Source organism: Lissotriton vulgaris, chromosome 10, assembly GCF_964263255.1.
Source record: "Lissotriton vulgaris chromosome 10, aLisVul1.2, whole genome shotgun sequence".
NCBI lineage: Eukaryota > Metazoa > Chordata > Amphibia > Caudata > Salamandridae > Lissotriton > Lissotriton vulgaris.
In genome coordinates this window covers 205355163-205368468 of record NC_141698.1, presented here as the reverse complement: position 1 = coordinate 205368468, position 13306 = coordinate 205355163, and the positions used below count along the sequence as shown (strand labels likewise).

General features: G+C 45.2%; 1 protein-coding gene across 2 annotated transcripts in view; it reads left to right on the top strand.

Moving 5' to 3' along the window:
- The window catches only part of CRHR2 (corticotropin releasing hormone receptor 2), a 1750647-nt gene that overhangs the window by 1622093 nt on the left and 115248 nt on the right, over positions 1-13306 (top strand). For both annotated transcript variants that reach the window (XM_086940889.1, XM_086940890.1), the window contains one exon: positions 13155-13196. In XM_086940889.1, coding sequence (XP_086797015.1) covers positions 13155-13196 — 42 coding nt within the window. The remainder of the gene's footprint in view (positions 1-13154; positions 13197-13306) is intronic.

Genomic DNA, 13306 nt, shown 5'->3' with positions numbered 1-13306 from the left:
AGCAAAGTGGTATCTATTGTGTATGCCTCTGGTTTAGCAGGGCACAAGATGGAGGGAGAGTACAATTCCCCAAGTCAATAGAAGTGAGTGTATTGCCTGCAAGCCTGTGGTTGTGGCTGGAAAGTGAAGATCCAGGCACTGAAATATTATCAAGACTTTGCTAGCAAAGGTCTTCTCATTAGACTTCCTGAAGCATTGCCCTATGGTAGATGGTCAAAATGAGGAGTAGAGCTGCAGGTTATGTTGTGTAAAGTGAAGCAGGGCCTTGAAGTGAGGGCCAGTCATTCGTCTTCCTTTATCACACGTTCAGGTGGGCTGATGTCAGCTAGTGTAACCTTAAATCTCTAGGTGCCTCTGTTGTGTGTGCTCCATGCCAGAGACTACCATGCTCTTAGGGGTATCACCACAGAAAACCTGAGTCTTGAGAATCACCCCAAACCAGTTCTGCAGCACATGCAGTTTAGAAACATTGATCATGCGTAGCCTGTGTTATACATTATAAATACGATGACCATGTGGATAAATTGATTCTACTCCCAGCGGACATGATAAAAAAGAAATGCATCTCTGAAGGAGGTTCAGTTATACACAACTCAAGTTGATTTCTAAGGACAGATGAGGGAGCAAAAAGCCTTATTTTATAATCTGCTCTATGGCATTGCCAAAAATGTCAGTATACCAAATACTGCCTCAGACTCTAGTGTTTGATCTGTTTCTTTAAAATATTTTATTTAACACACATTCACAATGATTTTGCGTGTGTGCTATATTCAACTGAGCCTAAACTATTTAGGCTTCTCAAGTAGGGTCAAAAGTATCATACAGAAACCGCTGAGGCTCCTAAAATGTAGCTCTTCCTATAGTTATAACCAGTTTATTTTGGATCAATGACACAAAGCAGTTCCCAGAGTGAATGACTTAAAACAACCATTTCTAGGCAGGAAATCAGTAGTAAAAAGGGGTACATATTTGGGTCAATGCATGCCTCTACATAGGGCAGCAGTGAACATTGTAAGACAATTAGATGTAGTCAGTAAAATAAAGGATTAGCAGCAGTACTGCCCTTGCTGTGAAGGCATTTTTGCCCGCCTGCTAGGTTTAAGTGTTTTTTCTACCACCTCCGGCTGTCATCTAGATGAATGTGAATTTCGAAGAGGATATGTCTTTAGCCTGCAACGGGTCTGATAATGGAGGGTTTCTGGAACAATTAATATATGGAGGATGCTAGCACGCCTACTTAAGGAGCAAGAATTCTGAGATATATATGTGGACATTTTTAAACTAAGAAAATATCGTTTTATTATTATCACAAAGTCTTGAGATAGCTATAATATTGATTTATTTTGCAATCCATTACAAACCCTAAGTACTTCATTTATTTCGATGGTGCCAGAGAAGATTTCTTTTGGTTTATTAAAAAGCTCTGATTTTGTACCAGAAAGATAAAACTTGTTAACTGACTTTGTAAAAGGTCTCCCGCCTTTAGCTGAAAGGATTAATTCATTCAGATAGATAATCAGTCTAATTCCCTGAGCTACTAAATGAGTAACCACCAGTCTCATCACTTTTATAGAGCACCAAGGGGCTGACAAAAATCCCAAAAGAACACATTTGAAAGGATAAAAGTTGTCTCGCCATTGACACTGAAGGCAATTCCTGCAGGATTTGAGGTGGGAATGAAAAGGTATTCATCATGAAGTTCCAAATAGACAATCCAGTCACCTTCATTTAATTAATCTCTCAGATGGATATTTGTTTCCATCTTGAAATGATGAGATGCTAAAAAATGTTGAATAATCAGATATTTATCACTGGTCTAAACTTTTTGCTTTTCTTTTGTACTAAAGATATTGGGGCAGATTTATGATGCCCTTGCGCCTCTTTGCGCCGCAATTGCGTCACTTTATTTGACGCAACGGTGGCGCAAACAATGCGCCCTATTTACAACGTGACGCATCTAGGAGATGCGTCACGTTGTAAAGCCCTGCGCCATAAGGAGGCGTTCCTGCGCAGGGGGGGGGCCTTCCTACGCGGAAACGCCTCCTGAAAGTGGCTGAGTGAAATCTATGAGATTTCACTCAGTCACTTTCAGGCCAATGCTGCGTCAAAACCCTGCGCCTGCTTGAAGCAGGCGTAGGTCTTGACGCAGCATTGTCAAGATGGGGCACCCCCGAGCCTTGCTGGAGCTGCGTCGCGCTTTCGACGCAACTCCAGCAATGCGCCATATTTCCGGCACAGATGCGTCACGCATCTGTGCCGTTTTTGCACCATGGGTGGCGTAGCTGTGGCGCACTGTGGCGCACATTAACTGGCGCATCCCTGGGGATGCGCCAGTTAACATAAATCTGCCCCATTGTACTTAGGAACACAAGGGATTAATAGAGGTGATCTCCTGAGCTTTCTTTTGTAGGAGGGATTCTATTTTATGAGACACCAGTCACTCCTGCTTTTTGGATGAGGAATAAATGTTTGAAAAGGTCATTCATTAAGTTTTATAAAGTATCCTTGAATTGTCTGCAAAACACATTGGTCTGCTGTAGTGGTTTGCCAAGCTGAACGGAAAAAACAGGCCTGGGCAAAATTTACGCTAGAGTAATTGGAGTAATTTCGGTAATTACACATTACCCTTTGATACAGAATTATCAATAACAACACAATTAAGCCTGCTCACATAAGTAAGAATAATTTGAAACAAAATTCTAAGCAAGAGCACTGTTACTGAGCGCTAGTGGCTGCTCGGAATGGTGTTTATGTTCTGTTTCATTTAGCATTATTTGCTTTGGGCAAAATGCATCCTCCCTCCATTTGGAAACAAAGGCGCATTTTGCACTAAAACACTAGTACCAAATGGTGGGAGTAAAGTAGGAGAAAAGCCTACCCCAAGTGCACATTTAGCGAGTATGGACAACTGCTCAATATTAATGTTCTGTTGCAGTTATCTCTAGTTCTTAGGTCAACGCGCACCTCTGGTCAATTTTGGTCAGTATTGAAAAGTCTTACTTAAGTTTTGACCTCCTATATGATGAGGTTTAGGGTTTCTGACACCTCTGCCTCTTTGCGGGTAGGAATGTGATTTAAATTCCTGGCGGTATCTGGAGGAGTCTCTGAACTGATTATTTCTTCTTGTAAGGTATTGATGGGTAAAGCACTCCTGCCTTTACCCGCATTCCCCCAAAAATGATATCCAAACGTTTTTTATACAGTAATCTGGGTTTTATCTATTGAAGCAAACATAAAAACATATTTGCTCATTATCTCATGAATTAATCTCTAAATAGAAGAGAGTACGTCTGTTAGTCACTTCAATTGATGAAAATTTTCAGAGTTTACAGACAGATTGCCCTTTGTGCTCAATTGAATAAAATAGAGGGATCAATTGGAGCTTTGCCTCCACCACTGTATCAAGAACTATTGTAAGAGGGTCTATCATATCTAGGAACCTGCCATGGTAATTTATACAGGTCCAATCTACCTTTTTTTGGTGTATTTCACACATTTGGTAAAACTGGAACAGTAATATTATTAGATAAAGAAGGCTGAGGGCATTCTGAACAAAGTCTGTTCTGAGTTAATTTATCCAACGACCGTCTCAGTTTAACGGAAACATACTCTGCCACATATTTTGAGGGATTCATTCAGTTGAATTTGGGCGATGAATCAAAAAAGAAGCAAACGTGATTTTACCTATGTAATCTAAAACAACATTATTACGCATCTGAAAGAATCGCAAATTTCATACAGAGAAAATATAGGCCTCTTCGCTGGAGGCCCAGGTCAAATGATATAATCTAGTTCCTAATTATCTGTTTTATAATGTATCTTAGAATCATATTGGTTCATGTCATCATCTGTTTCATGCAGTTGAATCATCTGAATTGGAAGCAGTACTGTGGCAGGCAAATTTTGAAATCTCTCTGCAGGGAGGACCAGAACCAAGAGAGACCAAAGATAGTTCTTCCATTTGCAGGACTATTATATTTCTGTTGGTCATTTGGAGATAAAGCATGCGTGTTCCCTTTATTTGGTTCCAGAATATCTGAAGAGGGCATTGAAGTAGAAAGGGACTTCCGAGATAGCATATTATGTACCTAACCCTCTAGGGTTCTTGGTGTCAGACATAGATTAAGCAACCATATTTTTGACTAAGACTATAATTATTATTTATTGCATTTGTAGAGCGCACTGTCACCTGTCAGGCATCCTGGCGCTAAAAAGTGAAAGAGCTGGCCTACCTCCTTCAGGACCTCAACAACCCCTTAAATCTTAGGGAATAGCCATGTTTTAACTTCCTTCTGAATGGCAGGAGATCATTAGTTCGTCTCAGCTCACCCGGAAGAGTGTTCCAAAGTTTTGCCGCAGCGACCTCAAAAGATCTGCCACCAGCTCCGACTTTTTAAAATCTGGTGATTCTTACCAGATTTGCCCTAGAGGAGAGCAATGTACGGACAGGAGCATACCACTCAAACTTGCGCTGCAAGGAAATAGGACCAATTCCATGCAAGGCTTTGAATACCAGGCAGAGTGATTTAAACTGGATCCTTTGTTTCACAGGCAACCGGTGTAACTCGGCCAGAGCCAAAGAGGCCGAGGACCTACCTGACCAGCCTAATGCTAGTTTAGCTGCGGTTGACTGTAACCTCTGCATCCTGGCCAGCAGGAACCTTGGGGACTGAAGGAGGAGGGCGTTGCAATAGTCAACTCTGCTAAGTATTGTGCTCCGAACTATCAGGGAGCACGCCAGAGGTGGCAACAGTGGAAGGATCTTTCGAAGAGATCGAATGATAGCCAAACAACACCCTACTACCTTTGTCACATGTGTCTCCAAGTAGAGTTCACGGTCAAATGTCACCCCTAAGTTACGGACTGAGTTCACCGGCTGAACCACTTTAGGAGGGACAGAGGGCCAGAAATTACTGGGCAGCTTCTGGGGAGAAAAAAAGCTACTCCGTCTTAGACGCATTGAATTGCAGCGAGTTGTCCCTCAGCCACTCTGTAGTGTCCCGCATACAGCTATGAAAATTGTCAAGAGAGGTTGACTGAGCTCCCTCCAAAGAAAGAATAGTTTGAGTGTCATCCGCGTAATTAACAATCTCAATATTATGACGCTTAATGACACTCAACATAGGTTTCAAAATGATGCTGAACAAAATGGGGCTGGTGGCCGAGCCCTGTGGAACACTATGGGAGACACTAGTAAACTCAGATTGAAAAGAGGAGAGGGAGACTGCCTGCTGCCTGCCTGACATAAATGATTGGAACCACCTCAGGACACAGCCCTTCACTCCCTCCTCCTTGAGTCGTCTCAACAAGATACCATAGTCAACCGTGTCAAAGGCAGCAGACAGGTCAAGCAGGATAAGTACGGCTGCCTACCCCCTGTCTACCCACCTCCGGAGTTCGTCCATCAAGGTAACCAGAGCCGTTTCCGTACCATGGGCTGGTCTAAACCCAAATTGTTCCACCTCCAGGAGCTTAGCTTGATCTAAAAATTTAGACAGCGTGTTGCTCACCACCCGTTCAACAATTTTAGCGGGGAAAGGAAGGAGAGAGATGGTTCTAAAATTTTTTGGACACTTAGGATCGAGAGAAGGCTTTTTAAGCAAAGGTGTCACCAATGCCTGCTTCCACTGTGAAGGCACCACCCCCTCAGTGAGGGACTGGTTGCAAATCAAGCGAAGTGTGGGGAACAGAATTGCTCTAAATTCTTTCCAGATCTTACATGGCAGAGGGTCCAGAGGAGAGCCAGATGCGATACCCTCAGCGAGCCTCCAAAATTCCCCAGGTTCCAGGATAGGAAACTCAGAAAGAGAGACCAGAGTAGCCCCCTCCAAGGTTGAATCTGCGGACCCCATACGGCTATCCTCCGAAGCAAGGATAGTCGACCCGGCCGAAGAATGAGGGATACCGCCCAGAGCCAAAATAATACCATTGACTTTATCATAGAAAAACCTAGCAACATCATCATAAAGACTCTAGGAGGGAGGAATCACCCTCTTAACACAGTCTGGGTTGGACAGACTGTTAAGAATGTTAAACGTGCTTCTTGCGCTGTAGGGGGCATTAAGTATCAGGGTGGCATAGTGGTCAGCTTTAGCCTTATTAATACTCTTCCTGTATTCTACAATTATTTGTCTCCAGGACAACTTGTCCACCTCCTGATAGCCAAGCCTCCATTTCCTCTCAGCCTGTTTACAGTCATGTTTAAGGACTTTTAACTCTTCACTGAACCAAGGGGCGGAAGGTCTACCTCTGTTCCGAAGATTCTTGACAGGGGCATGATATTCAAGGCCAACGTAATTTTACTGCAAAAGGCGGAATAGTTCTTTTCCACCTGAACCTCCGGGGAAAAACAGTCCTCCACCAGAAACACCGGGTCCTGTGCACTCTTACGCAGAAGAGCTTTCCAGTCCCTACCCAGGAAGACACCGGCCCTGTTGCTGGCCCGCTTATCTAAGTTAGCAACATTCATGTAGAACGTGACCAGATAATGATCGGTCCAGTCCATAGGAAGGATCTCCCCCATATACACCTGTTCATCCTTAGAAAAGATGAGGTCTAGCAGATGCCCTCCAATGTGGATGTTATGTTATGTTATGTTATGTTAGGGGGGTACTTTTAGAGCGCACTGACACCGTGAGTTTCCTGGCGCTGATTGGGATATCAGTGAGATAGCAGATAGAGATTAGCCGGATTGGGGGAAAAGCCAAGTTTTGAGAGATTTACGAAAAAGAATAAGAGAGTTGGCAGATTTAAGAGAAAGGGGAAAGGAATTCCAGAGTGTGGGGGCAAGATGTGAAAAACTCCGACCTCCCACCCTCGCAAGTTTGAAAGAAGGAGTGGATGGGCTTAGGTACATGTTGCAGGAGGTCCAGACCCTCACATGACCGAGTGATATTGGCCAAGCAAGTGTCCAAGGGGCCATTTGCCCAAAGATTGAAATCGCCCAGAATCAATAGTCTGCGGTGCGTAGCGGCCATGTTGGTAAACATCTCCAGCAACAGATGTTGATGTTGCACGCTAAATAGCCCCGGAGGACGGTAGCAAATAATCCCTGTAATGGATTGGCCACAAGGACTCTTGATTACGAACCCAAAAGTTTCAACCCCTACAACACCATCAATATCATTAGCGGCTAGGTTCAGGGACTCTTTGTAGATCAGTCCAACCCCCCTCCCCCATGCTTTAGGTTTATGGAGGATTTTGAAGCCCAGGGGGCAGGCAGAGCCAAGATCAACGTGGCAGTCTGGCTGCGTCAAAGTTTCTGTCATGCATAGAACTGCAAGCTCATGTACTTCCATTAGTAGCTTGATTTCAACCCTATGCTTGGGCAGAGATTTAACGTTCAAAGGTCCACAAGGAAGGATGTCCTTAGCCAAGAGGTTGGCCAGAGGAGAGGCGGTCTCAGCTAAGAGGAGAGCTCTCTGTTGATACGGTGGAGTTCTGCACTGGAATAACCAGGCGGGCCACCTGCCTCCTCCAATTCTAGGACCACCGGGGGAAAGGCAGCATGGCTGGCGCAGAGTGCGTCCTTAGCGCGGATGGGCGCAGCCGGGCTTACCTTAGGCGCACCTTCAGCGTGCCTGCTGCGCGCGTCCGCTGCGCGCACGTGTCTGCATCACTTTTTATCTACAAGGCCCCCGACTAGACCGCTACCTTCCAGAGAGGCGGGACCGCTCGCACGGACGGTCCCCGCCAATCAAAGGAGCGGAAGATGTCACGCGGGAATGCCGAGAGCAGAGGAATCACTTCCGCACCCCTGCAGTCAGCCTCTGCCTCCAGGAGTCCGCCCCAGCAGCCCCTAAGCATCCGGAGAGTACAACTACAAACAGGTAGGAACACACATTTAAAAACACACTGGCGGTTCAGAATTAAAAGCACCATCTGAGCAGCTCGAGTAGCCCCCTGCAGCGGCAGGTGACATGCACTTACTTAACAGCCACGCACTCGCGTCAGTGACCCTTTTATCTACACGGCCCCCGACTAGGCCGCTACCTTCCAGAGAGGCGGGACCGCTTGCATGGATGGTCCCCGCCAATCAAAGGAGCAGAAGATGTCACGCGGGAATGCCGAGAGCGGAGGAATCACTTCCGCACCCCTGCAGTCAGAGAATTTTCATCATGGTCAAAGGAGGCTCTCTTTCTTTGAACATAGTGATAAGTGATTTGTAAAAATCGATCACAGATAAAAAGTAACTACTCCTACAATATGAGAATGATTAACCACCAATATGTATAATTGTAATTTAAATCAGTCAATACTTAGGCAGACTTGAGGTCAAAAGAATGAAAGCTATACAAACGTACTGTACATTTGAGTTAATAATTTAGGTGCTAAGTGTGAGAAGGTGGCCTGGTATATGCTGTCCACTAATTAAAGTGGGCACATTGCACCAGTCCAAACGACCCTTATGATGTATGAGGTCAAAGATAACCTTTAGAAAGCTATCCTAGTGATAGCTGTGGTGAGCAGCCTTCAGGCTTAATCTTGAAGGAATGTAAAGCAGCTTGTTTTACCAGAATATCACCTCCTGCATTAATTAAATGAAAGGAGAACCACACAGTAGTTATATAAAAATATGTATTTATTAATATAACACTCTCTAGTATCCTCTACCCGAGGATAGCACATAAAGTACACAATACAAAATCAATAGAACAGTTGTAAGTAGCAGAAACACAGTGGGCTCCAGGGGGAGACCAAACCACATACTAAAATAGTGGTATAACAACCACGACTCGGGCCAAGACAAGATCTGGAGCACATAGAATCATTGAGACCCCAAGGAACCACCCAAGTTGAGTAGATAGGGATCCTATGGAGGACAGGTGTAGTGTGCTAACACGACCACGGGCTCCGTACAATTCTTTGGGGAAGTCGCGGTTGCAATTTGACAGTTTAAGGACCATTCTAGGAGGACTTCCAGGAAACCCTTTGGAACTTAAGAGGTTGGAGAGCCACCCCGCCCATGGATAATGTAGTACCCGAGTTACCTATCCCAGAGGAGCCGGGTGCATAGGTTTGGAGTGGTGTCGATAACCACCATCATTCTCAATGGAGGGCTGTGAAAAAGTACTGCTGGCGTGAAGGTGAAAAGTGTCCTTTGGAATCCCAGCTGGGATTCTGGAGGAAAGGGACCTGAAAGCAGAGGGGACAAAGTCTGGGTCACTTCAGAGTCACCAGGGTCTCAGGAGATGACTGCCCACTGATGTCGGGTGCTTCAGGTGCGAAGAAGGTATGCTTGACTCTGCAGCCACGAGGACCAGGAGACTTTGACAATGACAAGGAGTGAGATGTGAGCTGTCCCACGAAGGATGTCGAGTGCTGAGGGGTCGGTGTCTGGCTGGAGCACCAACAAGCCTTGGCAAAAGCAACCCACTCAGGAAGGTCAAGCAGGTTACGGTGTAGACCAGCAAGGTCCAGGGGACTCACCAACAAATGGGAAGTCAGTGCGTGTATGGAGCAACCGGAAAAGCCCAACAGAATTCAAAATGGCCCTCAGGAGGACAAACGGGCCGTATAATTTGGAGTTGCGAGGGGACCTCAAGCAAGATCAAAAAGTACCAACCCCCGGAGCACTCGGTGTAAGGAGGCCAGAATTCATTGGTGGAAATACTGCTCAAGATCAGAACTACAGGGAGTCCAATGAACAAGCTCGGGAATTGCCAACAAGCATATGCACTTGCAAATAGACGGGGTGCACAGGGGTTCACGTTATGCAGTCCCTACAAGGGTTACTTGCCAAAAGTTTGCTGAGACTAGGGCAGATCAACCTCAGGGACCTTCAAAACCCACACCCTGTGGTGCTGAAGTCTTCATAGTCTACAGGAACTTGGGAGCATCAGACCGGTAAGTTGCGCTGAGGTGCCTGCAAATGCAGGAGAGTGCACCACAGGTCCTGCATGTAGCCTGTATGTTGCAAAGGCACAGACAAAGCTTTGGATGGAGAGGGAGACGAAGTTGGGCCCAGTCAGACTCTCGCGAAGTCCAGAGTGTCCAGATGTTTGAAGGTCAGTGGTTTCATCTTGTAGAATATTGTCCACATAAAATCTAAAGAGCTACATTCAGGTAAGCCCTTTTGTACTCACGGGAGGGGCTGGACAGATTCAGGGGACTCTCCTACGGGACGGTCAAGACAGAGGGGTGGTTACACCCCTGTCCTTTGTCCAGTTTCATGCCAGAGCTGGAGCAAAAGGCTCCCAGAACTGGTTTGAGCTGGACTAGGCACACGGATACCAAATGTGCTCCAGGCGCATCCTTTCAGGTACTCTCAGAGTGCATATCAACAAGGGGGAATCAAATAGGGCTTTTGTTCAGGTCCAGCATACTTGCCCAAGGTTTATCATAGAATGAAAGGGTATGCAGTTCCTACGATATAAACACCCAAAGGGTGAGTACAGAGAGATGGGCGATATAGAGATTCACTAAGGAGCTGGTTGTACTCCACAGCGAGTGAATCAGCAGGCAGGGGGAATGGGGAATTCCTCCTTTTGGAAATAAGTCCCTCACACTCCCAGCCACCTAGGTGTCATGCTTCATCATCGGGACTGCTCCTCGTTGGGTCGGCGCTGCAATACCCGACGGGCACCCAATGATGGGGCTCTTTGGTGAGGTGTGGGTGAGGGGCCTAAGTGGGTGTAGATGTCTTAAAGTGAAGGTGTGAGTTAAAACAGGTTTGGTAATCCAAAAATGTGCTTCCACACGATCGCAACCAGAAAGCGTTGTTCGGAAGGCCACTCCGCCTCAGCCACCCCGTTACAGTCCCAGAGCGTATGCACCGGGGGCAGTCTTACAGCTATAACCCAGGGTCCGCTCATCTGTTCGGAGTGCCAAATGTTACTAAAGAAACCCAAGTGAATCCTTAAGCAAACCCCACAGGTACCTTAGCGGAAAAAGATTACAGTCAGTACAGTCGGGGGGCCTTCTCACTCACCTATAGTTCAGCGTCACTGCGCCTGGACATCTACCCCTGCTGCCGGTCTGGGAAGGTGAGGTGCTCTTTCACACACGAGGAGATATACTCGCCTGCGTATCCCCAGGGGTGGGGGATCGGAAACAGGAATTACCTAATAGTTTTGGCAACCGGAAATTGTGTTTTCCGGAAGTAGCACTCTGAGTGCACCCACCCAGCCCCAATACACTAAATCCTGTCTGGGAGTTGGTCACACTTCCCTGTGACAGGATGCCCCATTGTGCTGCCTTCCTCTGCTCCAGCTTGGCTCAGCAGCAGGAGGGCAGAAATGTGTCTCTGGTTGGCAGCATCCATTTTGTGCTAACCGGGTTGAGAAGGCTGGCACCGGATAGACCAGTGAACCCACAAAGCTCACTTCTGATGGGTGGAATCATACCTTCCACACCGGTTACTGGTGTGGAGGTATGATTCCAAGGTGTTCGATACCAAACACGAAATGTTTCTATGCAGCTGTTTTCGAGATGGCATTTACCGTCGGGTTATAATGCACCTCTACCTATATGTCTGGCTGAGTCACAGACAACCCAGGAGAATGGTCTCCGAAGGCTTCAGAGGGATTCTGCTCATGCAGGGGCACCCTCTCACATAAAACCCAGCACCCTACCTTTAGGATTGTTAAGGCCTGCTATAGGGGTGACTTATAATTTTGCAAATGCCCTTGGTACATGTATACCATAAACTAGGGACTGATAAGTGTATCCCAGTATCCAATATGGAGTGTACCAAAGTACAGGTATTACAATTTAAAGGCAAAAGCAGATAGAGTGGGGTCCTGATTAGCAGGATCCCAATCAGACTAGCCAAAAACAGTGTAACATCAAACAAAAAGTGGGGGTAACCATAAGAAGCATATCCTACTTTCCTACACTAAGAACCAGAGTGAAACCACATTTAAATTGGAGGAATACAGAAACAGCTCATGAAAATGAAGGCTCACAACACCACACCAAGATGGGACTACATATATGAGGGAGGAACAGAAATGCCACATGAGGAGAGCTTCCCAGGGAATGCTCTTGAGAGGAGCAACACCCTCAATAGACGTAATTAAAGTGAACACCCATCGCCCACAGCACATTCCTATTAAAGGGCCCTGCATCCCCAGGAAAGGCATTTGAGCAGTTGAAGTAGTGCAACCTGAAAACAAGACAGCACATGCATTAAACAAATGTTCAAACAAATGTTATTTGATGATTTGACCTGACTACAGGTGCAAAAAAACCAATGGAAAACATGCTAAAACAATATTAACTACTAGCAAAAACAAGTGAATCGATATATTACATATGGAAAAGCATTACAGACAAATTAGTAGGTTACTTATCTTGAATGTAAGTAGTAATACAGGATTGCTTCCAGTCAAGTGTGTGGGCTGCCCAATTGTTTATTGGTTGTCATGCAATGTGACATCACTTTGTAGTTATTTCCCCAATAGTTACTTGGAAAATACAGGGCCAGATGTATCAATGGTTTTCCCGGTCGCAAAACGGGCTGACTCACAGAATCGGCCCGTTTGGTAACGGTAAAAAGCCTTGTGGGATGAATCAACCCAAAAGGCATTTTCTAAATAGATAATCACAATTTTTGCGATTTCCTATTTTGCGAATGCAGTTAGGGAATGGCAATTTGTGATTCCCTAAATGCAATGCAAGGAGCATTTTCAGAATGCGACTTCGCATTAAGGAATCGCAAATTACCACCAACTTTAAGTTGGTGATAATTTGCAAATCCTTTGAAATATGCACAAGATAGCATTTTTTAAGTGCCATGTGGCACATACGCATGCCCGTTGGGCATGTGACCTGCGACTGCGACCTGTAACTCATATTAGGCAACATGTCCTCTCAGGTATCCCACTATGTTTCTTCACCATGTGTTTTCCTTTCATGAGACAACTATCTGATAAATGTGGATTGTGAAAATAAAGTTGAGCCTATAGCCTCTTTCTTACTTCAAACATGATAGTGGTGCTTAGTTAATTGAAAAGAAGGTAAATAAAAAAAATACAAAAAAGTATCACAAAATAAGTCTAGTAACATGTTTCACCAATATCACTTAGAGACATTACTGGTAACATTAGCAGCACAAACTATCTTGTTAATATTAAGAGCTATTTTTTGTTACAATGTACACAAATTGTATGTTTCTAACCTTTTAATGAAAATTACTTTTTCATGTTTTACAGGGTTTCTTTGTTTCAGTATTTTACTGCTTCTTGAATGGAGAGGTATGCATTATATCCATAGACAAATGTGACTGAAATGCCATGATGGAATTGCGTTGTATGCATGCAACATTGTTTCTGACTAAGAGTAAGACTGCATAGTCTATTGCTAA